General features: G+C 47.6%; 1 protein-coding gene across 2 annotated transcripts; it reads left to right on the top strand.

Annotated features, from left to right (window-relative positions):
• The first annotated feature begins 4,689 nt into the window (after positions 1-4,689).
• Positions 4,690-27,091, top strand: LOC119432014 (uncharacterized). 2 transcript variants are annotated; one of them, XM_049657161.1, is made up of 9 exons: positions 4,690-4,914; positions 6,761-6,796; positions 10,694-10,946; positions 13,942-14,101; positions 16,908-17,050; positions 17,770-17,899; positions 18,711-18,866; positions 22,433-22,552; positions 25,765-27,091. In XM_049657161.1, exons 1-9 carry the CDS (start codon positions 4,863-4,865, stop codon positions 25,921-25,923), a joined length of 1,209 nt encoding a protein of 402 aa, XP_049513118.1. In that variant the 5' UTR covers positions 4,690-4,862; the 3' UTR covers positions 25,924-27,091. The 2 variants fall into 2 exon arrangements, with proteins under 2 accessions (XP_049513118.1, XP_037555390.2); XM_037699462.2 differs by lacking the exon at positions 18,711-18,866.
• The last annotated feature ends 350 nt before the right edge of the window (positions 27,092-27,441 follow it).

Below are 27,441 nucleotides of genomic sequence, written 5' to 3'. Positions count from 1 at the left end.
TTGCGACCATTCCTCTAATATACAGGGAAGAAGCGTACCGCTACCGTGAGAATGGTGGTTGGTGTGTGAATTTGTGTGACCTTCGTTTTTGTGGCTTCAAACGTCCTTGTGACGCTTTACTTTTTCTAAATTTCTAAGCACTCAATTTTTAACAGCGGAGCTGTGTTTAAGTCGGAGCTTGGCCCATATAGCGTAGACCAGAAACTGCGCCTGGCGATGACGTCACCGCGCAGTTGCCTAGCAACCACTTGGCACAGCTGCGCCTTGCTTCGCCGTGACGAGCTGCTACGCCCGCGCACCTGCTCCACTGCTTTCGTCACGCGAGCCTTGACAATGGAAATTTCGGTCATTTTTTTCCATTATCAAGGCTCGCGTGACGAAAGCAGTGACATCAGATCACTGCTGCTTACTCGGGAACATCTCCATTAGAATCTGTGGCAGTCGGGCCAGGTAACATGACGTCATGGATCGGAGTGAACAGGCCTTGTGCTAGTATCTAGGTGGTGTTGACCTGCTCCGTCTAGCCATGACGTCACTTCGCGTCGCCCAGCAGCTACATGTGCCTCGCTTCGCCAGGCCGCGTCGTCGCTTCGCCAGCGTTTGCTACCGCCTAGTTACACGCTTTGTGCAGCCGTGTTGACAGTTGGATGATCGGGTGGAGGCGGAGCTTAGTCGCGACGTTATCGGGGAGATAAAGCTCGGAGCCGCCGCGAGGGCGGCAGAACTCTCGTTGACTCTGGCGAGTACATGCAGCCTTGACAATGGGACGACCAAAGAAGATCCGGACACCCGAAGAAGAAAAAGCCGCTCATCCTGAAGCGCGTCAGTGCAGGCCAAGCGAGCATCTGCGCGTCGGCGGCGAGCCGATCCGGAATACCGTGCCGAAGATGCAGCCGGGAAGAGGCGTCGTCGAGTCGAAGATACCGAGTTTCGAGAACGAGAACGCGAGAGTCTGCGTTTGAGTATCCAGCGTCGTCAGAATAAGCTAGGTCGATCACAAGCTCCGCTGTTCGCTCCAGCCTTGCACAACTAGTACTAAGCTGCGCTCATTTTTTTTCTATACAGAGAAAGGCAATGAGTTTCTGCCCACATTCGTAATAATTGTCAATTGTTACATTTATAACGCAATATTTTGAGGAGAGTGGCCAAAGTGTAAACTCGTAAAGCCGTTGTTTGAAGCCAAAAGGACGAAGTTTAGGCAAATACGCGTGCTGCCCGGCCGTCATTCCCATCACGAAGGAAGGAAATAATCTAGGAGAGGGAGACACGGCATGCAGTCAGCCTTGGCAAGTGACCAATCCGTGGAGCCATTCCCTTCGCTTTCCCCTCCCTCGAATAGTCGGCCTAACACGCGACCTCTGAGGCTCGGCTCCCGGCAGCTTTTAATCGATGTGGCACTTGTTCGGCTGCCCCGCCTATAGACCTTTTCACAAACCGACGTTTGAGCAGCGCCATTGGCCGACACGAGCGACGTCTAGCGTCGCCGCCATTTTGGACTGTGCGCCTTGCGAGAGCAGGCCGGCCGCACTTAGGTTGTGTGATCTTCGCCGCGCATTATTTCGATTGTTTTCTTCCGCTTCGCTTGTCTTGTGCCGCTTGACTTATTACATGTTTCACGTGCTCGAGTGAGCGCTCAGTGTAGTGTGCCATGGCAACAGCAAGCCCAGCCAGTGGATGTGGTGTTTCTTCGTCGGTAGCGGCGGCAGCCGCGTCTGCTTCGTCGAGACCTGGCGTGCTAATCAGCGGTATATTTCATTGTTATCTGGGCACATGTGACCGTCGATTGAATCTGATCACCGTTACGTTTCGCGATTGAGGGCTGCCTCATTTAGCGAAAGCAGGCGCGTACGTAGCTGTCGGGCAATGCTTATAGAACCAGGCGCCGGCGGCCCGACGACGCGTGTCAGTGGTTGGTAGATATGCGGTGGTTACACCATATGCTTCCGACGCAACTGAACAGCTCAATCATGCAAAATTTATTGGATCTGGTGCGGTGCAGGGTGCTTATAACCAAATGTCAAAGCATAAAGCGTGGCGATCGAGCTGCGCGGTACCTGCAGCGAACCGACGCGCGGCAGTGATCACAGATGCCAGCGCGACTGATACAGCCCAGGTGCTAGATTTTTAGTTTTAGTATTTATTTATTTATGCATACTGTCAATCCCAATAGGGATTATAATAGGACTTGTTATAAAGATATATTTGTTTACATATATTTTACGTTTGTTTACCTGGGATGGCTTTTCTTTCGAATGTCTGAATTTGGAACAAGCTTCGCTCACGGTGAACCTTAACGTAGATCGTGCGCGAAGTTTGTATTGAAGATATCGCGTACGGCAAGAATTGTTCGTGTGCGCTATCTCTGAAGCGAAATAAGCCAATAATATTGCAGCGTTATGGCCATCTCTGCTCTCTCTTGTTTCGCTTACACCGTCTCACTGTGCTATGTTCATAATAAAGTAATGTCGAGTCTTAACAATTGTCGAATAAATAGATATGCATATGACTGTAAACCACTACTGACTGTGAGTGAAAAGCGCTTAGTGGTCAGCGAAGCAGTCTCTGTACGCACGTAAGCATTTCACTTGATCGACTGTGCGAATTTATTTTCGTTACTGTTATTCTTGCAAGCTTGATGCTATTGTTCGCGTACCCATGCGAATACCGTTTTTTACGTTCTTTCTTGCGCGGGCTCATTTAGCGCGTTTCTACGCCACACACAGTTAGCGCATTACGGTTCCCGAACTCTAACACTGGCGCTAGGCCGCACTGATGAGGTTGACACGTTCGTTTTTGCATTCTCTTGCTGCCCAAGCACATAGACAACGCTCAAAGATGGGTGAGATCGATGCAGCACCACACTGTTGAAGTTAATTACATTTATGGGCAGGGCCGCGTAGGGTGCGTGTTAACGCAGAGACAATGTTTTGGTGGACACAGGGCCTGCATACATCTTCCATAGGACACGATTTTTCCAGATCGTTGCGAAGTGTATTTACCGACTAGTTCTCTCGCAGAGTGCTCCAATTTGTCTTATACCGGTGTCACGCGGCCACTTTTGATAATGATCGAGACCGATCTGGATCGGAATGTTCGACCACGATTGGCTCCCTTCCCCAGATTGAGCAAAGAATCCAATCGCGACCAAGAAATTCGATCCATATCGGGCTCGATCACGATCAAAAGTGCGCCGTGTGACCCCCGTATTAGGCACTGGAATGAAGTCGTGTTTGAAAGAATAACAAATGTAGCCTCTGCCACTACATACGAGAAAATATTGCATCGAAGAGCTGACAATTCTTGCAAACTGTTGGGAAATGTGCCGAAAAGAGTTTACCAAAATGCGTTATTTTACTGATGTGTGCATTGTTTCACATTAGACTGAAATGCCAAGTCCTCAGGTGATGCAGGAAACCGGCGAAGTGTGAAAATACCACATCGCGGCAGTGGTCTCGCGGAGTGCTGTGTTGTGGACACACTTAGTCCCTAAAATCGTTATTTTCCGCTGGTTGTTTGTGCACCCATAAACTGCACACTGCTGGCCTGTAGCCTTTTGATGAGTATATATGCCATTATTTACGAGCGTAAGTCATTCGTGACAAAAATAAACGGAAACATCGAAGGAAAGCTACCACTCCGCAATGCAAGCGCAAGGCAAGCTCACAGTCCAGACCGAACAGGCAACACTGACACATACTCTCCACGCCAGACCGTCGGGAGCGCTCTCGTGAAAACGTCTATAGGGGCCGCTGCCTGCAGAGATAGAGCACTAAAACCTACCGCGCGCTCTGCCGTGACGATGACGTGCTGGGCCGTTGCTTTTGGCTTTAATCGTGTTGCGCGATGCTATTCATTCCTTCCTCCATGATTCCCACGCTGGCCAAACCGCTATACTTGCAGCTCAAGAGTAAACGCTAGCGCTGACGTTTCCTCTATAGTAATTCTTGTAATAAATTATATTGTCGTTGAAAACTTGTTGCATCAGTTGTTGGTGTGAATGACCTTCCATGGTAATTCCGATTTTCTTGCGAGACTCCCGAATTCCGACTAATCCTCATGGGCACGGCCATTCTTGTGCCTCAACCCCGGCGCGAAAGAAGAAAAAGAAAGATGTGTCATATATTGCAGCACAGCCGCATCGTAATTGTCATTATGCGCTAGGTAGCTAGCGGAGGTCAGATTTAAATCTAAGTCATTTGTGAGTAGGCAGTGTAGGCCTAACATCGGTTCGCTTCAGATCGGCACATGCGTTCAGGAGTGTGCGCGAGGAAAAGGTTTAATATGCGCTGCATAATTGCCGGATTTATCGAAGTCAGCTTTGCTGCAATGCAGCCCGGTTCAGTGGTGAAGACGTAGAAATGGGGTGCGCGCGAGGAAAATGTTTCATTTGCGCTGCATAAACACCGGCTTTGTTTAAGTCAGCTTTGCCGCAGTACAGCCCGGTGAAGTTGTGAAGCATATTAATAGTGGAAAGGGGCGACTATCATGAGGTAGCGTGTTCCTTAAGTGCAAGCGCACATGACCTGTCTCCGGTTACAGTACGAACATCAAGAAGTCTAATAACAGTACTGACAGCCGTTCAGAGCTTTTTCTGACGTTTCTGCGACCCCCCCCCCCCCCTCCCCCATAAAAAGCGAGAAATTTATTTTCTTTTGCCAAACGCGTAATTATTCGACCAAGAGTCACAAGGTGTCGTTACCAGCGTTGTTGCAGCTGTATGCGTCTCCGGTAAGCTCATATTCCACGAAGGTTAATACGTTATATGAACAGGCTAAAGGTATATCTAGTACTTGACCACGAACGTACACGTGTGCAGGTTCCTGGAAGGGTACACGGTGGGCCTGTTCATCCTGTTCGTCACTATGCTGGTGCTGAACGTCCTCACCGTCGTTTACATGCACGTAGATAACCAAGGTGCGCCCGTGCTACTCTACTATACGCAAGTGCGGCATGTGTGACGTCACGCCACGTGATCCGCTGCGGAGAGTGTAGCAAGGCGTTAGCAAACCTCTGTTGCACTCGCGCGCAACTTTATGGGGAAGGGACGACTATACGGAGGGGAAGCGCAAGCGTCACAGCTCTTCTGAAAATAGTCACGCAATCTCATATATACGCATTTGTTTAAACTAGGTAACAGAAAGCATTTAAACACCCTATCTATTACAGCACTTACATAAAGTAAGACAAGGAATACGCCATTCGGGATTGAATTTCAATCTTACTTTTATCGTTGCTCTACCGCGTTTAGGAAAATGCGAAACCGTCGCACTTTCCATTAGGCCTCGTCGGTTCAATCGTTCAGTGTCTGCTCCGAGAAACCTAAACCGAAAAAGCTGTAAACTCTGCCGGACTACTTGGCGCAGTAACACATATGCTGTGCCCCCGTCCTTGTTACTTTCCTTTAGTATGACACAGAATTGCGCAGGAATGTAGTTTCACTTGCTGCGAATTAACTGTCTGCGATTCCCGCAGCACATCACCGCAGAAACCGGGAGAGTTCGACATCTTGTCAGCTGTGACTGGCGCAGAGGGCTGCCCCGGCCTCTCTGATTGGCTCGAAATGTCGCCATTGCAGAATTTGACAACGTGGCGGAATTTGACGATGTCGGTGAATAGCACTCCGGTACTAAGCGACGAAGTTTGCACACGGCGGAACTTGTCGTAGAGTCTCAGAGAGTGACGTCACCGGTCGCAGGCGGAGGGCGGCGTATGCGAGCAGCGGTCGAGGAGGTGACGCCTGCTGAAAAGGAACATGACAGATATCCTGTTCAGACTCGAAAACGTCTAAGGGACATGATCATTTTACTTGTCGATTTTCATAACCGATCGGTGTGTTATACGTACGTAAAAAAAGGAAGGGGGGGGGGGGGGGGCAAAGGCGCAGTGTTCACCGAAAGGCGAAGCATAGATTGCGATAGCAAATTAGTAGTGGACAGCTATACGAAGTAAGGATAGTAATTTAATCGACCGTGTAAACTTGTAAACACAGGCCCTCCCTGCCCTCCCTTGCGCGCGACTGCAAGACAGCGCGCCTCCTTCCCGCTCCGCTAGAGCGCTCTCTTGCGTGCGCGAGATAGAGCCACGATTGCCGGTTCACCCTCACACGCTTTCACTCGCTCATACAGAATATGGCGCACGGCGACCATATTATCGCCGTTGGACTTTATACGGAACCTCACGGCGACGGCGACGACGGCGGCAGATATTCTCTTGGAGTGTCCATATAATTTCTATCGCAATAAAAAGAAAGTACGCTTGTTAATACCACGGTTCGATGCTGAATGCAGCATCTGTAAGTGCGTAGGGAAATATTCGTCGGCTTTTTGTCGTAAAGCTAGTGTAATTTTTTTTTTACACACAGAGATAAAAGTGTAACATCGTCTCGTAGTTTCGCATTTTGATTCTACATCCTGGATTCTCATGTCAATTCACGATAATCTAAACGTACTTAACGAATGCATTTTTGACGTCTGTGACGACACAACGGTGTCGGTTAGTATATTACTGCAAATTGTTTTGAAGCGGTAGCGACAAGAATATCATTAAACAATTGAGATATGATTCCGTATGCATTTGATTTCAAAGGCGCGGTGAATATTGTGAGAAGTCGCCCCTGATTTCATTTTGCAAGGGATCGCGAGGCCAGTCTATAGCTGCATTATGATCCCCAAGATGTTTTAGGAGTGTATGGAAATGTCTCCTGCTTTTATCTTCTTTGGTTGCAATCGTGATCCTTAAGCCAGGTCAACTTCCTTCGCAGCGCAAAAAACCAAAGGACCTGCCGATGACAACGAAAGTAAGTCGCCACTGATTTGAACTTCATCTACGAAACACGTGCGGTACTATAGTCTACGCCGTTGGTTTGATATCACTGATGGCGATTAACAAATCGTATAACAAACGCCTGGACTTCTAGAGGCACTGTACACAAAGCGGATTAATTTTAAGCGCCTGTAGCTCTTTCGATATTGTGCTACTATATTCTGCTCAAGTCGCGAATGCAAATGTAATGTCAAACATGCTGATTGGAATTTGGTAGAGATTCCAAATAACGTTAATTTAATCCTTGCCGTGTTGCTGAAAAGCAAACCACTATCCACTCGTGATTCTGCCAATGCTGTAACCAAAATGACAATTTAACGAAGCTCTCTGGCAAAGCCCCTGGCTTTAGCTCTCTGCAGTGTCTGGGCGCGCAGAATGTGAGCGGAGGGGTCATGTTTAGGCGACGCTGAGCTAGAGCAGTCGATTAATGCTACAGCAATCGAGGCCTCCGATCTATGTTAGGTTTGCTGTGTCATTCCCGCTATGCCCTCATCGTGTCGTCGTAGTATATGGCCTCCCATATCGCACCGGCGTGCCGTTGTGACCTCGAAAACCACGGTTAGCTTCGTGCACCTCCTCACACTATGGCGATGAGAACACCAGTGCACTATTGGGGATCGAAGTCATGGGCGCAAGCGCGCGGTAAACGTCTCGGTTTCCCCGATATGGACAATTGCAACAGGTCGCTTATTTAGTTAAGTACCCGAAATGCCCTAGAGGGCATTGACTCTTTCGGAGTCACTGACGTATACTATAGTACGTTTCCGAGTTTCTGTCCCGCCATGTGACGTATACCCGTTCATTTTAACGCGATAGCGAGGGCGCGCCGGCGTCGGTAGCTAAGAAAATCATCTTGAACCATGCCCGACCGCGCAGGCCTTCCGCGTGGCGCAAGGCGTTAGTGAACAAAAATTTTAATTTCTCAAAGTAAAATCCATCAGAAAAATCGTAAAGTACGACTTAACCACAACCTACAGACATGATAGCGTCGGATTGTAATTTGAATGTACGAGAAAACGTAATTCTGTTACGAGGAAAGTCAAACACAAACCCCTTTTCCAGCATTTATACTATACCAACAGCGGCGCGCCCGGGTAGGTTACACGGTAAATATACCTGGTAGCGAAGCTTCCATTGAAGCCCATACGTTCAAAACATGGTGGTTCATCGGGTTTAGCGTTATTTGTGTGACAAGGGAACACTTCTGGCAGAAGAAAAAAAAATGATGTGCTGTCATATCCGTTAAAAGCAGAAGTGACGTCGTTTTGTTCTCAAATGCGCGAAGTTTGTTTTCGGATACGTTCTTCTTTCTGGGGGTTTTACGTGCTAAAACCAGTTCTGATTATGAGGCACGCCGTAGTGGAGGGCTCCGGATTAATTTTGACCACCTGGGGCTCTTTAACGTGCACTACAACGCAAGCACACTGGCGTTCTTGCATTTCGTCTCCATTGAAATGCGGCCGCCGCGGCCAGCATTCGATCCCGCGATCTCGTGCTCAGCAGCGAAACACCTTAGCTGACTGCGCCACCGCGGCGGGTTTTTCGGAGGCCTATCATTAGAGCTGGATATTCAAATGCCCCGCCATTCGACTTCACGGGCGTTCCGAGCTTTCAGCGCGGAAAGTGATGCAGGAAAAGGTCAGCCCTACGGGTGTCGAAATGGGATCCCTGTACAGAACATACTTTCTTTGGAGGCCGACGAACGCTTTTGGCGTGGAGTGCTCGTCCTTTCGTGGGACGCCAAGCCCGTCGGCCGGCGCTGTCGCATATGAAAACAACTAAAGTTAACAATTATCTGGCGGTCGCAACTCAGTACTTTTGACTGAACAGGTTAAAAAACAAAAACTACCCGCGTCGCCAAATTCAGACAAGCGTCGACAAGCAAAACAACAGAACATGTTAGGGGGCCGTATTGTAACAGGTGAACTTCACGAGCGCGCCTTTCTGCACACTTAAAGAGCTGCAGTGCATTGCAAGTGATAGCGGCGTCAACGTCCACCGTTATCTGTGGGCGCTCTTACGGTGGGAGCTGAAAAAAAAAAAGTATTTATTGATAATGATCTAGTAAAATAGAGTTGTCTCTTCTTTTCTCGCCATGCGTACATATAAAATTGATTAGGAATTTTATTTTCGTTGAATGAATCTATAACTGTGTCTCGCTTTAATTAAAAACGCTTTTTTTTCCAATGTTTGTTCCCTCCAAAAATAGTCGCGCTTTAATCGCTGCTCCCATGACCACCCTTGCTGATGTCGGTGACAATTCGTTCTGAACTGCTTTTCCCCCGAAGCTTCGCGACCTATTTGGATTGACCTTGTAGGTTACATGCAAAAACACCATCCAGATGGGGCTTGCCTCCTCGGCAGCGTAAAACGGCATCGGCGCGCAGAGGCGAAGGTGGAGAAAAAATAAAAGGCCAATAAAACTGTAGCTGTCGGGAAGCCTGACAAGTATTCAGAGATCGTGGAATGCTATCGCGTTCTACTCTTAAAGGCGAAGCTTAAGCGTCCTCCAAATTTTCACTGGTGCGTTCTCCGCTCTCTCCAGTCGGATGTGCACAGTAACACGGAGTTGACGACCTCCGACGTAGTTTCGCCATCTGTCGTATATTTCTAGAAGCATAATTTCTGATCTATCTGGGTTTGGGGGGTTACATATTAGCGCGACGCGGCAATAAAGGCTTTGTAGGATGAAGTAAGAAGGAACAGAGCGAGCGCTAAACTTCAACTGTTTATTCGTAGAGCAAACTCACAGGAATACAACACCTGCACATGCGGGCAGCAGTCACGTTAAAAAAGTCGCATCATTGTTTCGAACAGTTGGAACTCGTTTCCGAAGAGACAAACAGGACGTATCGGTAATGCAGTTCGTGCCTGTCATCTTAACATGGAAAACCTCCAGCAATTCTCCTGCCACTACTACTATTGCCCAGTGTTTTTATCTCACGAAGGCGTGGCTCACACTTGCAGGCAATGCGCAGTGCATGCGCAGGTAAGTGCGCGTTGCCTCTGTTCTTTAATGATAGTTCACGCTCCCGTGCTGGGTCGTTCACAAGTACACAGCGTCCAGCTTGACCTACATGCGTCTTCTCACAACATAGCAGTATTTCATATACAACGCCAGTCACAGATTTCACATAAGGTCTGGCGTGCTTCTTTTGGGATCCGAGCTTGCTTTCAACGCGGCTGATGCGCGGACACAGCCCAGCCAACTTGCGTGGCGCCGAGAAAACAACTGGCACACCGTACCTATTTGCGACTTTTTAGATGCGAAGCATCTTATGGCGGGGGCTTTGTCCGTCCCTCCCGCGGCGTCCCACACCCCCACAGCACATGCGCGTCCCCTCCCCCTCTCTCTCCTTTAGGAATCCTCTACGGAGCGGCGCCCGCGTCCCACACCCCCACAGCGCATGCGCGGCCCCTCTCCCTCTCTCTCCCCCCTTTCTCTCCTCTAGGAATCCGGAGTGGCGCGCACGACAGGTGGTGCGACAGCTGCATACTCCGCTGGGGGCGCCACGGTAGTTCCGCGGTATGAAAATGACGGAGCGCGCGCGCCTCACTATCTCTCCTGTGCAGCGCCGCGATGAGCGCTCGGGCCGCTGCCGCGAAACCATCTCCCGCGCAAGCTAACCATATCCCCGCTGCTTCGCATCCACACATGGTTCCCTTTAGCGGGAGATGGAGTAATTCTTTAAAATTACATATAGTATAACTTGTGGACGTACGGCACGACAGCAGGCTTACGTCCTTGGAGCTGGTCGCTTTTCGCTTGGTACAACGGGCGGACGGACGGATGGGTAGACATAGATAGATAATAGATAGATAGATAGATAGATAGATAGACATTCATCCTCGCCTTCATCGCCGAGCGCAGACTTGGCACTCAGCATGGACAAGGAATCTGTCCTGTGGCACCCTCTGGTGTGTGTGCATCGGTGCTCACCCCTCCTGGGTGGTAGCAGCAGGGCCCACCACTACCCGAAGGACGCCGTGTGCGACCTCTTATACCTGCAGCTGCCCGCCGATCTGTCGGTGGCGCAGGTCAGGACGGCGCCGTGCTACAAAGACTTCGTCATGATCGCCAGCGTCGCCACCGTCACGCGCTACGGTGTGCTCGTCGATCGCAGGTATAGACCACACGTGGGTGGTCTACACATTCTTCGCTATGGTCATGAGCGGTGCTGGCTGTCGTCCCCAGGTCTCGTACGCGTGCATAAATAGCCGTCGCTGTAGGCCGCTAGGGGACATCGCGCGCGAAATGCGAAAGGCGTGGATTCGGTTCCGCGTGGATCAGAAAAAAAAAAAAAAAAACATCGCGTATTGAGGGAGCCCCTGGCCAGTTTCTCAGGACCAATAAAAGTTCTTGTCACTGTCACTATCATCGCGTATGCATGCCCTTCAGGCGCGAATTATGGCAGGCTGGCTGTATATAAATGTGCCAATTTACGCAACTTTATTTCTAAATGAGGTCAGCTGGTGCAAGACAGGGGTAATTGGAGATCGCAGGAATAGGACCTTCGTTCTCGATGCAGTTGACATAGACTTCCGACGATGTCACGATGATGGCAATGATTCCTGGGCGCTCGAAACTCCACTTCTAGAAGAACAAGGTGTTAGGAAGCTGCCTTGTGCGTTTTATAGTTAGACATCACAATTGCAGATTAATTATAAATACCTAACGATTGTGCAGTGAGTCGTGCTGCGTGCTTGCATAAAATAGAATTGAATCATCGGCTCTAAGTAGGTGCGCAAGTTAATTACTGGCTCTAAGCATTACGAAAAAAAAAAAACGTTACTTTTTCACCATTTCTGCCAGAACGCGAGACGTCGAACGTCCCACGAAACATGGTAGTCTCCATGTAAAAGTGGTCACTAGCAACACACATCAAACTGAGCTTTGTGTGAATTGAACCTCCTGCATACTCGATGAGTCTCCATTTCACTACAATGTCTGTTGCTTTTTCTTTGCCACCGCTGCACATAACTGGCATAAACAAACCACGTACACAAATGCGCATGTACACTGCGCCTCAAGGTACGTTTACGCAAGTCCGAGCAACTTGTACATTAAAGGCAATGACGTTGTATGTAAGGCAGTTCTCAGGGTATGGTTAATTGCCACTGCGCCCGTAATCTACGCGACTATTTGCAAACGCTTATTCACTATATACAGGGTGTTTCAGCGAACACTTTCAAAATTTATTTAAGGTTTCCTGTGGCAGATAGCCCAATTCTTGTTAATGAGCTGGTCTACTCGAAGTGGCGGACATTACTTGCGCAAAAAATTGAAATGTATAATCAACTAATTAATAAAAATTAATTAATTAAGTTTTAACTAATTACTTGATGGCCCATATTGTAATCTACAAATTATAGCCGTGGAGTTCACAAGGCGGATCCACTTGGAACGAATTCCCGGGATGACACCGCTTTCGAGATATTAATTCCCGAACTTTGCGAAGAAATGCATTGGCGTTCCAGTCAGTTTCTTAAGAAAACGTCGTTTTATGCATTGAAGCACAAAATTAACTGGAACGCCAATGCATTTCTCCGCAAAGTTCGGGAATTAATATCCCGAAACCGGTGTCATCCCGAGAATTCGTTCCAAGTGGATCCGTCTAGCGAACTGCACGGCTACAATTTGTAGATTACAATATGAGCCATCAGGTAATTAGTTTAACACTTAATTAATTTTGTTAATTATTCGATTATGCATTTCAATTTCTTGCGCAAGTAATGTTCACCGCTTCGAGCGGACCGGCTCGAATTGGGCTATCTGCCACAGGTAAACTTTAAGGATTTTTGAAAGTGTTCGCTGACACACCCTGTATACGCGGTGTCCCAACTATGATGCACCAAGATTTAAAAATATGCAAATGCCATGTAGCTGGGCAGAACAAAGGTAATGTTGTTGGACGTCGCTTGGAGATACTCAGATTATTTTTTTTTGCATTCCGCCTAATTACGTAATTAGTCTTAGTTAATAAACTTCTAAAATAATATAATTAGATTAAAAGTGCAAATGAGAAAATTGTAGAGCAGCATGAAAAAAACTCCCGATACAGAGCTTTCTGTTGCCCAATACGTGCTACGTAAAAGTGTTTTTTTCCGAGCGTGAAAGAAGCCCGCGAATACACGCAAAATTGCCGCGCGACTGGCCGCTCGAGGCACTTTGCGTGTATTTGGGGGCTTCGAACGGAGTGGCACCTTTCTGCAGCCACAGCGCAACCCTTGCGCTTACCACAAAAGCAAGTATTTCGCTTACTGGAAGCACAAAGACACGAAAATGACACGGGATTTGACGTAACCTAATGCTGACAAGTTTTAGTTGTAATAAGTCAAGTAGGTGTTCCGTTGAAAAAAGCGTGGTAGATAATGGCGCATGACATTGGGCGAACAGGAGCACTCAAAAGCATCCACAAAGGTGCTCTCTCCAGAGTAGCTGCGTTCCAATGGCAGATCGGGAGCAGTTTGGCAACGCCGAGAGCAGTTCGTTCGAGCTGCCCCCGCCCGGGAAGCGGAGTGCGAAGGAAGTCACTTGACGCAACGCGTCATATCGTTTTATTTTGGTTGTGTTTCCGTCGTTTTGGTTCAGTGTGCGGCAGCAATGGCAGCTGAGAAGAGAAGTTCGCGTGGTAATCGCAGCGGGATGGTAAACAATCTGATCACGTGATACACGTTCGCCCTCGCACTCGGACCGCACGGAACCTTTCAGTGGGGAAGCAAGCAGTCGCACTCTCATTGCACTCCACTGGAACCTCGTTGATACGATCTTCACGGGAACCGGAAAATAAAACGTATCATCCGAAAATCGTAGTATCCGGAGCAAGCTGGTCGGGAAACGTTGGCCGAGAACGGAAAACGCATTATCCCGAAAAACGTATTATGCAGAATCGTATCAATGAGGTTCTACTGTACATACACTGCTCTGTTCCTTTCTGCTCTTTGCCTACGCTCGATCCCGCTCTGCCAATGGAATGCGCCATTATAAGAAACAACTGCACGTGCTGCGAAACACGCGGTGCGAATCTTTCATGATGGCAAGCGGTATACACTTGAGTGTATTCCGCAGCGTTGCTTGCGTTCTTGGCATGAATCGGAGCCATGTCTCCCGGTGCGCAGCCAGAGCAACGCCAGCTACTGGCAGCTGAAGGGCGACGACGGGATGGCCGCGTTTGTGGCGTTGTGGGGCGCGAGGATCAAGAACCACGGAGTGGCCAACCTCGTCTTGAACACGTCGACCTCCACGGACGAGCTTCAGCTGTTCCTGCCCCTGATTGAGGTATGCCTCCCGCTTTGCCGTGCATACCTACAGTGGCTGCAGAGGTAATGCTGCTGTTTCATTATTGACCCTTTTCGCGGAGCAGTTTGTTTTAGAGAAACGAGATGGCGCTCACGGCGGCGCGCCATACCTCTCCTCAGCGACCGCGCACGAATACGAAACCATTACCGCTTCTACCTTGCTTCTGTGCGATCAGCTGTCGCAAATGCAACTGAGTTTTTGCTAACACACTGTGCTCTAATCATGCTAGATTGAATCATGTGGATTGAAGACGTGTGCAGTAGTTGGCTGCAAAAATAGTGACTGGCATGTTAAGCAATAGAATGAATATGTGTGGCCAAGTTCGCGAACCGCTGCTGCAACTGTCCGAACGTGTTACCGGCACTTCGTGATGTATGGCTTTCCTCGAGAATACAGAAATTCGCTCATCCGCCAGCCTTGTATCGCAAACCTTCAAAGAAAGGGCTTCAACCCCAGAACGTCGGCAAGAGTGAGTACCACTCGTTAAACAACGACAAAGGGAGTAGCGCTGCTTCCTGTCAGAGTAAGTTTCGCGCACGTTATCTATACACATCTGTCCCAAGTGGCAGGAAAACTTACGCCCACTCTACCGCCGACCTATCAAGAATAAGTGAATGGACGCACACTTGAATATATGCGCACTGTATACGCACAATAAATGACGGACTACACCTATGGCGCACGAATGGTCGAAGCTGAATATTTCGTGACGGTCCACAAGAGTAAGCGAGTTACTAGCCGTAATATATATTTGCTACAAGGTATTACAATGTACAAAACAGTTACGTTCCAAGCCTTGAACGCAGCAAGAACAAATCTATCGGAATTGAGCACACCCGCGAGCGATTAGGCAGAAAATAATCAGATAGTGGCCGCACCGAGGAACTTCACTGAGTCAGAAACTGACGAGCCACTGCTTCAAAATATTTGCCGAATGAAGAACAAAGAGCAAAACACACTAATCCTGACTGAATTCATAATCGGAAAGCTTGGATAGCTTGGAATACATGCTTAGCCCAGCTTGTAGAACAAGCACCATATACGCTGCTTGCGCCGTTTGAACATAGCTTAATCAGCTCCGAAAGCGCTTTTGCATGTTCTCTGAAGCTGTGATCAAAGCTTCGTGTCGTCCACCTAGTCAATGTTTATGACATCTCTGAAAACAGAGGTTTTCTAAGCCGCGCCGGCATCATACACTTCCATTGTAAACAAGGAGGCAACGGAGGCACTTGAGGCAAGTAATGGACGCGTCACCACGTGATCGAACATGGCAGCGTTCACGGGATCGCCGCGAAAAGACTCGTCTAGTGCCGGAATACGACCGGTGCCTTGCGCCCATGCACACCGCTGCATTAGTTGAACGTGTGTACAGTGGGGTCTCACATGTGCTCTTGGGACAAAGGAACGACACATAGTAGTGCAAACAATCAAAAGGGCATTTATTGCACCTTTCATACACTAATACATACTAGCCGAATTACAACCAATAGAACATTCACACGGGCGCGCGACAAATCAAGGAAGTCCGACTCACCGCGACCCGATAGCGAGCGAATACGTTCGCCCCATGCTATGACACCATCGCCTAGTCGTTCACGTGTACGGTCACGCGAACGGTGGCGCGCTCGAACGATCCGTGTTCGTCCATACCGGTGTCCCGCTCTAAGCCTCGCGCGACGGTCGCGCGAAGCGGGCCGGCGCACGCGCGAAGCGTTCGTGCGTGTTGGTCGCCGATCCCCAGCCAAAGAGAGAGCGCCTCCGACCTTTTTCTCCCAAGTGACCTCGCCGTTCGGTGGCGTTAGCATCGCGACACTAGCGCCATCTCTCGCAACGCGCCGCAAACACCGCCGGGTTTAGCCACGCAGAGAAGCCGGACTACAGGAGACATGCGGGGAAAACAACATCAGGGGACGCGTGAGAGTCACGCATTCCCACAGTACATATGCTGAACATGTGCGTGCGTGCGCACGCACGCACGCACGCACGCACAAAAGATTGTAGTTTTAGCATTGAAGCACAAAAGTAACTGGAACGCCAATGCATTTCTCCGCAAAGTCCGGGAATTAATTTGTCGAAACTGGTGTCATCCTGAGAATTCGTTCCAAGTTGATTCGCCTTTCGAACTCCGCGGCTAATATTTGTAAACTGAAATATGGGCCATAAGGTAATTAGTTAAAAACTAATTAGCGCATTTTTGTTAATTAGTCGATTATGCACTTCAGTCTTTTGCGCAAGTAATATTCGCCTCTATCGGGTAGACCAGCTCATGAACTAGAATTGTGCTATCTGCCACAGGCAACCTTTAAAAATTTTTGAAAGTGTTCGCGGAAACACCCGGCATATACAGGTGGTATATATTCGCGGGCTTCTTTCACGCTCGGAAGAACACTTTTATGTAGCACGTATACTGGGCAACAGAAAGCTGTATCGGGAGTTTTTCATGTCGCTCTACAATTTTCTCATTCGCACATTTCATCTAATAAAAACATTTGAGAAGTTGGCTGATTAGTTAAGACTAATTATATCATTAGGCGCTGGACGCAAAAAAATTGTTTGAGTACCTCCAAGCCACGGCAAACAACATTACCTTGGTTCTGTCCAGCTACGTGGCATTTGCATATCTTTAAATCTTGGTACACGATAGTTGGGACACCCTGTATGTCTTTCAAAACTTGCAAGCAAGCGTATGTATAATTTATTTGCTCTGTAGCACGGCGCCCGAGCGCTCTGTAGACGTCCGTTATAGGATGACAAATGCGCCGTCGTGTACTTTTTTCGGACGCAGCGGCTACGCGAGCTGCAGGCCCTGCTGAACGAGCTGACCGGCCAGCAGGTCGAGAGGCGGTACATGATGCTGGACGTGCGGACCTCGTACACCAACCCGACCGTGGACCTCGTGACACTGAGTAAACTGCTCCGCATCGCCATGTGAGTACTCTCTTGGGACAATATCGCGCCCTGATCCATTTAACTGAATTTCTACAGAAAGTATAACGAACGCGACAGAAACTAACGAGAAACTCGGGTAAACTTCTATATAGCTACTTTGTTTTTTGCAAGGTCGTGGCGACCAGATTATTCGCCTATAATATATACTGAGTCAAAGCTTTCATATGACTGGACATTGAACCGGCTGATGCGTACGTTTTACACAAGTTTATGTAATGTGTATAGTAATTATACTTGCCAGACCTCTTGTCACGGTACGAGCTGCTTTTTGTGGTACTGTGGAAGGGTAATTTGGTAACACAGTTCAAATGATTTTTGCTCGTTAGTGTTAAGTTTTCAAAAAAATTTCCAACGGTTTCCCAGTAACAAGAGCAGCGTCAAACAGCTTCGGAACCTGTTGTAAACGTGGTATACGCGTATATAGATGTTGTTCCAAACAAAGTGGAGGCGTTGTTATTGCTAGTCGCGTACTTATAACAGGCGCATTACGTTTCCAACATAATCCTACAGCTACCAATGCTATTTGACGCCGTTTGTACTACTCGGTACCCGATGGGAAAATATTGGAAACTGAACGGATTCACTGTCGTAGCCAGAAATTAGAAACCGATAAGAGCTATTACTAGTGTTCAAAGATAAAACGAACCACATTGCGATCACCTGACAATCGTCGGCGGTGCCTCTTTTCTTGCGTACAGGGCATTTCCAATCGACTTGCTGCTGCTTCAAACGCACCTTCCGGCGGATGGCACCAAGCCCTGCATGGTGGTGGGCCCCACGACAAGCGTGCGAGCGGCATCGATGGACGCCGTGGACGTGCCCATCATGGTCAGTCCGCGCACTCTGAAACATGGCGACCGTGACCTCTTTCCGACTCCGCAATAATTTCCTGCTCATGCAGCCGACAAAAGCATAGCCCTCGAGATTTGTTTCTGGTACTCTGAGGCAACCGTCGCTGTGGTGCGGATCTTCGCGCTCCGAGTTACGACGTGTCGCTGTCACAAACAGAGAAGGGAGCGGCGATCAGACGGCGTGCAAGACAGATAGCTGACTCGAATAGTCCTAACGGCATGTAGGGTTGCCATACACTTGGCCAGCTTTCCATTGGCACAGCCGGTTTTCTTCCTCACTTTGCCGGCTGCCGGTTCAACCCCGATGCAGGGACGCGCTATTTGCCGGTTTTTCGGTTCTGTGCACAAAATGAGATCAAGTCAAAACTTTCATTTTTCTAGAAACATCTGGATGGACTCGTGGAGTGCAAAACTCGCAAGTGCGCTTCTCGACCCACCTCTTCTGAGCAAACCAAGATGGCGGACCTCCCGGGGCTAGAACCGTAATTAGGGTGTCGACATGCGGGATGGTGACGTCATTCCTGTCGCTCTCCGTTCACCGCCACCTCCAAGCTTTCGAAAGGGGTGTCATCATCTTTAATATTGCCGTAGACAGTGCTACCAGGGAGCCCGGCCATTTCTTTAGGCCTGCTACATATGTGATGGAAAGCCTGCTTTACAGAATTTTGCATATGGCGAGAAGTACACTTGGGATCAAGATTGCGAGTTTGGCGAGCGTACATTCAACGCTGAAGCCAGCCAGCCGCGTTGATTCTCTTAACGCACCGTAATCAGTGCGGTTCACGCAGGGCGAGGCCGCAGTCATGGCTTCGCGGGCCGAGCCGCCGGACTACGTGACCGTGCTTCTGTCGTTCAGTGCGCGTACCGTGTACTTCGACGTTCCGCAGTCGTGGAGCCTGGGCATGCCCTGCGACAAGATCGCGGAACCGAAGCATTTAGGCAAGGTACGTGACCCGGCTCATGCTTTTTCTCTGCATTGTTGTCAGAATGCATATATATAGGGCGTGGCGCTAAAAACCAACCGTGTCTTAGAGCTTGCGCACATCCATTGTTCTATATCCGCACCCAGCAGAGTCAAAACTCGTTGTAACGAGTCCCATTGGACAAAAAAAAAAAACATCTTCGTTATATCCGATATTCCTTATAAGCTATATGTTCGTTACACGCTGACATCACCGAGAAACATTTTATAGTTGCTTCGTTATATCCGACGATTCGGTGTATCCACGTTCGTTATATCGAGGTTCGAACGAAACCGATGCTTCAACCGTTCCTTGTTCCCATGCTGGTTGAAGCGCCGCTAAATAGCCAATTACAGCGAAATTTTGCATTGCGCAAATAAAGTATTTGTAGTGATAGTGCAGCTACAAAGAATTAAGGCTGGGTGCAAAATTTTGTGTGCGAAACGCGTATACGGGTGCATCACTAAGAACGTACAAAATCCCGTACTTTCCATTCTGAAACTAGGAAAAAACAGTGGCGCCACCACAGTGGCGCCATCATAGTTTGCCGGAAGTGATGCAGATATCAGGCCTAACTGAAACTGGAGTGCTTGCTCGCACTTCTACAGGCATCGTGCATCCGGTTCGGTTAGGGTTCATTGCACTTCCCTTTCGTTCCGGTTCAGAGAAATAAATATTTATAACGATTCGCAAACCGGTTCGGCACAGTCCGTTTTATCCTGCTCCATGGCGATACGCTGCATATAGTACTATCGACTTGTCCGCATGGCACATGTGGAAGTTTTTTACGAATGAATTACACAGACACGGGGAACTTTTAAAGTACATATTAAAGACAGAGGTAATTAGTGAGAATCCCTGCGTCAGCGCAAGGTGTGCGCAACTTCCACACTGATTACTTCGACAGCAGCGGGGTCAGTTAATTTTCATCTTGCTCCAGGTCTTCTACTATACAGGAACTATGGTGTCGAAGACGGCACGAATTCACATAGTATCACATAAATTACATCTTAAAACTACTAGTCTGTAGCAAAGAAAGAAGTCAGCATTTGACATTCCGCTAAGTTCGCTGCTTTTTTAGAAGCGGGTGAGGACACTGATGCTTCTTAACCATGGATAAGGACGGTTTGTGCTGAATCATGCGTCGCTCTTGCGCGTCTGCACGTGGGCCGTAGTCTTGCAGGGCGGACAATGAAATCAAAAGCACGCACATTGTTTTCCACGAATAATTTCTACAACTCGAAGAGTGTTGTTGTATATACTCTGCTCTGCTAAGCACCTAACGTGCGGTGAACCATGACACGCAACAAAATCAGATGTCGCATGCCGTTTACAGCCGGGGTTATCGTTCACTGAGAAGGTGATGGCATTCATTAGCGACCGCAATAATGATTACAATAACCCATGCATGCACTCGTTATCTCTCTCCACGAGGACATCGTTTTTTACGCTCTCCGTGTTTATCTATCTATCTATCTGTCTATCTATCTATCTATCTATCTATCTATCTATCTATCTATCTCTCGGTCTCTCTCTCTATATATATATACATATATAAACACAGAGAGCATAAACTTGTCACTAAAGCTAGATAAACTATAGTTTATCCAGTTTTAGTGACAAGTTGACCTAACGGCCGAATTGGAAGCGCCACCAGAAATGTTGATTCCGCGGATCCCCTGAAACAAATTTTATGCCGTGGAGTGCAACTGGCATGGCCGACTTCAGAAGTGCAAGCGTCTCTGCCGAGGTTGCTGTATAGGTAGCTACCAGCAGATACCCACCGTCGATCCCTATTCTCGTGCACACGGCAACTCGTGAGTCGTAACAGTCTGCAGCTATAGGGTGCGCCGATCGAAGTGGTATAGTTATTCCAAGAATCGTGCAAACCATTGAGCATCCGTCGTCACCTTATATGCTTGAACCGCTTCGTGCCGAACCGGTAACCGTTATTGTTAAGGCGAAAACCTATATGTCTCGTTATTCGGTCGACCTTGAGCGAAACCGCGTTGGCGACACGAAAGGTACAAAAAGGTTACGCACCCACGACCTTGGGTGGGAGTCGAACACGTGACCACGGGTGGGAGTCGAACCCACGAACATTGGTGTTAATTAAGGCGAAGTTAATTAAGGCACGGTTAATTAAGACAGACTTAATTAGGGGACTCGAACCCACAACATTTGCAATTAAGAGAGATGACTAAACGAATTAAGCGGATGAGTAAGCAAAGTAGACTAAACGAATTAAGGGGGATATGTGTGCGTCATGCGTTCGTCTTTAATGTATCATCGACACTTGGGCCTTCAAGTTGTCTTAGGGATAACATACGAGACCCTGTGAATTTTTTTAATCAGTTCAGGTTGATTGAGGTTCAGGTTGAGTGAGGCACGTTACAAAATATTGATTCGGGTTCAGTTCCGACCAAAATTTCGGTTCGAGTTCGGTTTGACACCCTGTTTTTTGCGTCGCACGGTACGTGCGATTTTGGGATTGACGTCATATCCTACTAGTCGTGTAGCAGCGTGGCACACCGATACAAAATTTGTCTATTTTGGGAGTTTGCCAGGGAGGTCGAGGTCGATAATCGGACCCAAGTCCTAGAGACAACTCGTTTCTAGTGCTGAGGTCGCGAGTTCGATCAGCAGCAGAGATAAATAAATAAATAAATAAATCCTTAAAATAGTAAAGCTGCGGAGGCATCCTTCACCTCGTACTACACGGATTCCTGAATCATAAGTATTCCTGAATCGGGTAGGGCGTCCTATTGCAACGTTTTTCAGTCTCGTACGAACTACGATTTTTAGATTTCCAACACTCTTCCAAGACAACTCTTTCCCCAAGTTCAGTATAAACATAGTAGAGCTTACATCGACTGAATTTAATCGCGTCTTACAACCAAAATTATTTTCAGTGATCGCTTACATGCATTTACCATTGTTTATAGGATTATCTCAAGTTATCTACTGTTTTCATTTACTCTCTGTACATGAAATATAAACGTCTTGAATGAATGAAAAATCAGTCAATGAATAAATAAGCCAGTTAAAAAAATACTTGTTACCGTTTATTTTATTTATTGTTCTATACATATTGCAAATCAGTGAAGGCAAATGCTAAAAGCTGGAAGTACTGCCCGACATCGGCCCCACTGTTCAGCGACATCGCTGTGTTCAGCTAAATAACATGAAATTGAACACTGAATGAGAAATTAAAAATTGCAAGCGGATGCACCGCAGAGCGAGGACTTGTGGTAGCAGATACGTGCAGATAAACAACATTACACAAAACAAATTAATAAGTACAACATAAACCAACATGATGCTTGAGCATTATGCCAGCCCGCATATATTATATTTCAGTACACAAGACAGCAGGTAGGGTTTAATGACACTTTGAAAACGAGTTCTTTAATTACATTATTTGCACATGAGTTATTATTGCAGTACATTGCGTATGCATACACATAGCAGGCAACACCAAACTGTGTCCGGAAGTGTGTCTCAGTTATTTAGCCGATTAATGAAATAATTGAACGTCCTTCTTTTAGGTTTGCGTTGATTGGGCATCCGTTATGAAGGCCGGCTGGGAGATGGCCTGGTTCCTAACGAAAAGGACTCGAAAGTGGAACGTTGCCACGTTCGACTACAACACCACCGTCGGCCCAAAGGTATAGGCACGAGTGACTCTATCTTGGGCACTGTAAAGTGGCATTCACACCAGCGGACTGATAAGTCACGCGACCAAGTTGGTCGCAAATGGTCGCTTTGGTGACTGATTCTTCAGCGCCGCGACTAAAGTCGCAATGTTGCAGAACCAACCAGCGGCGCAGAGGTATAGGACGTCCGAAAATTTGGAGGACGCTTCACCTTCGCCTTTAAGAGTGGAACGCGATAGCATTAAAAGGTCCCTGGCTGCTTATCAGGCTTTTTTTCTCGCATATTCAGATTACAATCTGACGCTATCACGTTTGTAGGTTGTGGTTAAGTTGTACTTTACGATTTTTCTGACGGATTTTACTTTATAAATTCAATTTTTGTTCACTAACGCCTTGCGCCACGCGAAGGGCCTGTCCGGTCGGGGTGGTTCGGGATGATGTGGCTCGGCATGATTGTTTTCACCAATGACGACGGCGTTTACGCCGACGCCAGATTTTCTGCGACACGGGGACCTTAACGCTGTCACGTTAATACCCTGATGGCTATTTTATGTGGCCATGGTTGCGCGAGCTGACGTGAACGGCAGCAATCACGAAGGGAGAGGGGAGGTGTTGAGGTTGAGGTTAAGAAGAGACACATACTTCTGCAGCCTTAATGAGAGCACGGCTCAGTGCCTGTGGGGAGAAAGATGACAGAAGAATGAGGGAAGGATTAGAGGGGTAAGGTGGCGCCCCCTAGCGGAACTGACATTTCGGTGAGGCCACGGGCAGTATCGCGCTCGTCGGTGTGAACTTCAGTGACCGTGAGTCGGTCGCCAGACGCGGTCGGTTGCACGCCCTCTGTCAATCGCCGGCGTGAATGCGCCCTAACCCCAACACGGTTCTATATCGCGAAGTGGCAAGAGAACTTAGTCACAGCAAAGCAGAGACGTAAACGTCTCCGCTCTCCTCAAACTTGAATAAAACTGCCAAGATTGGTCAACAAGGGAGCACAAAAGTGCTCCCTTGTTGTGATGCCCTGGAAAGCATCAACCCGATTATTTTGTTAGCCCAGAGTCAATCGATACAAGCCTTCACGTGACCGCTTTGTCTTAAATAAGGGACAATAAAGCATAATATATATACTAGGCCGAAACTTGGCCGAAACTGTGCCGAGAAAAAATGGCCGACGCCGCAAAAAAAAAAAAAAAATGCTTGGATTGATTGACGTCACATTCCTCAGGGCGGTTCCTGTAAACAAAGGAAATTAGTGGCTTTGAAAATAAAATTTGGTAAATTTCGGTCTGGGTGGGAATAGAGCCCTGGCCTCTGGGGTGCGATACGAGCACGCTTCCCTGAAGCCACGGCTGCGCCACGGTTGCAGCTTACTAAAGGTGTGCCTAGTGCGTGCGTGATTGCACACGTCACGCTGCAGCCATCTCTCTGACTGAAGGTGTGGCCTAGCGCGTGCACTAACATGCTGCACTTTAGGTACTACGTTAAGTGTTCATATGGGGCATTCAGGAGGTCGCCTTAGTGCCACACGCGTACTTCCCTTTGCGGCTCGTTATGTCTTAATGCATCACCGGTATGTTTTACAAAGAAGTCTAAACCCGATTGTATAACTTCATGTATTACCAAATGTGCGGTAGGCTTTCGCCTTCTTGTGTTACAAGAGTGTAACATATGCCAAACTTTTCATTTCGCGCCTCGCTAATTTGCTGGGAAGACATGCTGTGCTGCAAAACGCGTTTGCAGAAGATGAACAGTTGCATATAATTTAAATTGGCCACTTGAAGAAAGCTTCGCTTCACAAAGATTCCAAAGCGTGCGTCGCATGTGCTTATTTTTTTTTTTTTTGTTACTGCGATAGCAATGTGGACACTCCAGGCAAATTTTGGCCACTGGCGTTGCCGATATGTTCCGTATATATTTATAAGTATGCTATATCTGTTCTGTATATACTTCTTTAGGTATGCTGTAATATGCAAGGTAGATGCTATACTAGTTAACCGCCAATTTTGCTCTGACCAAGCCTTTGTTCCTTGACTGGGTTATTCCTCCAAATTTTTGAGAACCGCACAGCGCATGCAAAATTTAGGTAAATTTTCATTCAAAGCCTATGCCTTTTATCCTAAATCTACCGAATATTAAAAATTGCAAGAAAAAAAATACCGGTGCTCACAATCTTAAAATGATGCAAAGTCACTGACGCCACTCTTTACGGGCAGCGCAGTGGCACTTGTGGGATGCCAGTACAGGCACACGCCTTTTACACAGCGTGTTGAATCTTTTAAGGGTGCCGTGGCACCCGCGCAATATATATATACAGGGTGTTTCATTTTAGCTGCACCAAAATTTTAAAAATTGATTGTGGCAGATAGCACAATTGTAATCCTTGATCTAAACTAATCGATGAGGCGGCCATTACTTCCACGAGAAATAAAAACGTCGAATTGAGTAATTAACATAATTACGCTAATTAACTTTTTAATTATTTGTTTTACGGCACATCTTTCAATCTACGAATTATAGCCGCTGAGTTCGCAAGGCGTATCCACTTGGAACGAATTCTCAGGACTGCACCAGTTTCGAGATATTAATTTTCAAAGTGTCCGACGAAATACATGGGCGTTCCAGTTAACTTTGTGCTTCAATGCATAAAACAGCGTTTTCCCCAAAAAGTTAACTGGAACGCCCATACATTTCGTCGGACACTTTAAAAATTAATATCTCGAAACTGGTTCAGTCCTGAGAATTCGTTCCAAGTGGATACGCCTTGCGAACTCAGCGGCTATAATTCGTAGATTGAAAGATGTGCCGTAAAATCATTAATTAAAAAGTTGACTAGCGTAATTATGTTAATTACTCAATTAGGCGTTTTGATTTCTCGTGGAAGTAATGGCCGCCTTATCGATTAGTTTAGATCAAGGATTATAACTGTGCTATCTGCCACAGGCAATGTTTAAAAATTTGGTGCAGCTAAAATGAAACACCCTGTATATGTAATAATGCAACTGATGGTGGCCTGTTCCGGACCACCGTCATCTGCACTTCTCCCATCGAAGAGGCAGGACGTGTGTCGAGTGAGCTCCTTGAACAACTCTTTGCAATGAGATGAACGCGATTTTACTCGTGTATCCAGGCGACGTACGTAATGCTAATGCATTTCTCTCGCATTTACTGCTAAATCGCCTCTAAAATTTTCTCTCTCTCTCCTTTGCACACGATTTCTTGAACTACAGATGAAGCACGCCTACAAGCTCTACAGTGGCAAGCGGCTCGGATGGGCCGTTGATGACGTGGAGTTCGACTTGGACGCCAAAGATTATTGCCGCGAGGCATTTTCACTCGTTCAGTTAGTAGCTCAAGGCAGGCCCGGGCGTACACCACATCTGCCCTGAAGAGCGCTACGCGAACACGCCGAGTTTTTTTTTTTTTTACCACCCGGAACCGAGCGTGGTGCACTATTATATAAGAAACTTGTGCGATAGCTTTCAATTGACGAACGTGTATATAAGGTGCAGTATACGCGCTTCGCGTGATTGGGAATAATTAAAGCGAAAGTGCGAAACCACGTGCGTGTAATGTACAAGTGCGTATGAGCCGTATGCATGATAATCTGAAATGCACGATAATAGGCATTATTGTTAATGACGGTAATCTGCTTTACCCCAATTCTGAGTTCCGCTTAAATGAGTACCGAGACATTTTTTTACTTGCATTTTGTGTGTACTGGCAAGCCCTGATGAAGGCAAGTTTCGTTGTCAAAATGTTGTCTACACAGCGACAATCCTTGTTCATCACTGTCAATCGTGGTAAACCTCAGGGTACAATAAATTAAATACCTTTTCTACGAACAAGTTTGTTTCGTTTCTCAGGAGGCGTACGTGCCATGACGTCATAACGTACATCGTGGTCACTAGGGAGCAGCACGTTCCGACCATAAAATCCATATCTAGGGACCTTAACCATAGAGTTTCCGACAATACGTACACTATTGCATGAAACACTATGGTTGCGGCGCTTTGGCACTAGCTCCTGCTAGGACATACCATCTCGTCTGCTGTTAATTCTCAGTGACGTAGAAAAAGTGATATCACGTGATAGCTGCTAAGTCCGAAGTGGTGTCTGGCAAAGAACCCCAGGTGGCCCAAATTTCCGGAGTCCCCCACTACGGCGTGCCTCATAATCAGATCGTGGTTTTGGCACGTAAAACCCCATAATTTAATTTTTTTTGCAACTCCAGTGGTTCATGCAGACGTCGTATATATGTGACGTCTTGGCTGCAAAACCTAGCGCATACCTCCCAATCTGGCAGCAAAGGCTTTTAGCGTGCGAGTAACCTGGCGGAATCGCCGCGTTACGGTGGCTAGAAGGGGACCATAGCTGCGTCGTCCACCGTCGTCGAAGCGTGTGCACGCGGCGACACTATATGACAATGAACGTGAAAAGGCCATTAGCGTAAAAAGTGAGCTATCGTGAAATTAACCTAGTAAACTAACTGGAAGTGTTCACACATCTCTCGATTTGTGTATACTGAGGCACGAGCAAGTTCGCGCACCTCTGTCGCTGTTGCGCAGACGGTTTGCGGGCGAGAGGTAACATTTCGATTCGCGTCGACAGCCGTGCGTGTATTACGGCACTGGAAACTGGGACAGCAGTTTTGAGGGTGTAAATATCAGCCAATTATATCAGCCAAACGTCGTTTCCGTTTCGTTTTGGGGGTACGCGTGAAAACTCGCTGGGCTCCGGTCGAACATACTACGTCTGACAGTTGCTGCGGCATCGAGCAGAAAACCATGCTGTGCCTGGGGAATGAAACACGCTATCTACAATGCAACAATCAAGGCTTTAATCGCCAGAGAGCTGCGTGAGCTCCGGCAAAAGCGCGAACGCGTCTCGTGATGTCGCATTCTACG

The sequence above is a fragment of the Dermacentor silvarum genome, chromosome 10 (genome assembly GCF_013339745.2).
Source record: "Dermacentor silvarum isolate Dsil-2018 chromosome 10, BIME_Dsil_1.4, whole genome shotgun sequence".
Classification (NCBI taxonomy): domain Eukaryota; kingdom Metazoa; phylum Arthropoda; class Arachnida; order Ixodida; family Ixodidae; genus Dermacentor; species Dermacentor silvarum.
Note: the sequence above shows the minus strand (reverse complement) of the source record. Positions and strands in the feature narration are given on the sequence as shown.

Coding starts and splice junctions, on each gene's coding strand:
- LOC119432014 (XM_049657161.1), top strand. CDS start 4,863: ATGCTGGTGCTGAACGTCCTCACCGTCGTTTACATGCACGTAGATAAC. Junction 10,947..13,941: donor GGTGTGCTCGTCGATCGCAG/GTATAGACCACA, acceptor CCCGGTGCGCAG/CCAGAGCAACGCCAGCTACT. Junction 22,553..25,764: donor ACACCACCGTCGGCCCAAAG/GTATAGGCACGA, acceptor CTTGAACTACAG/ATGAAGCACGCCTACAAGCT.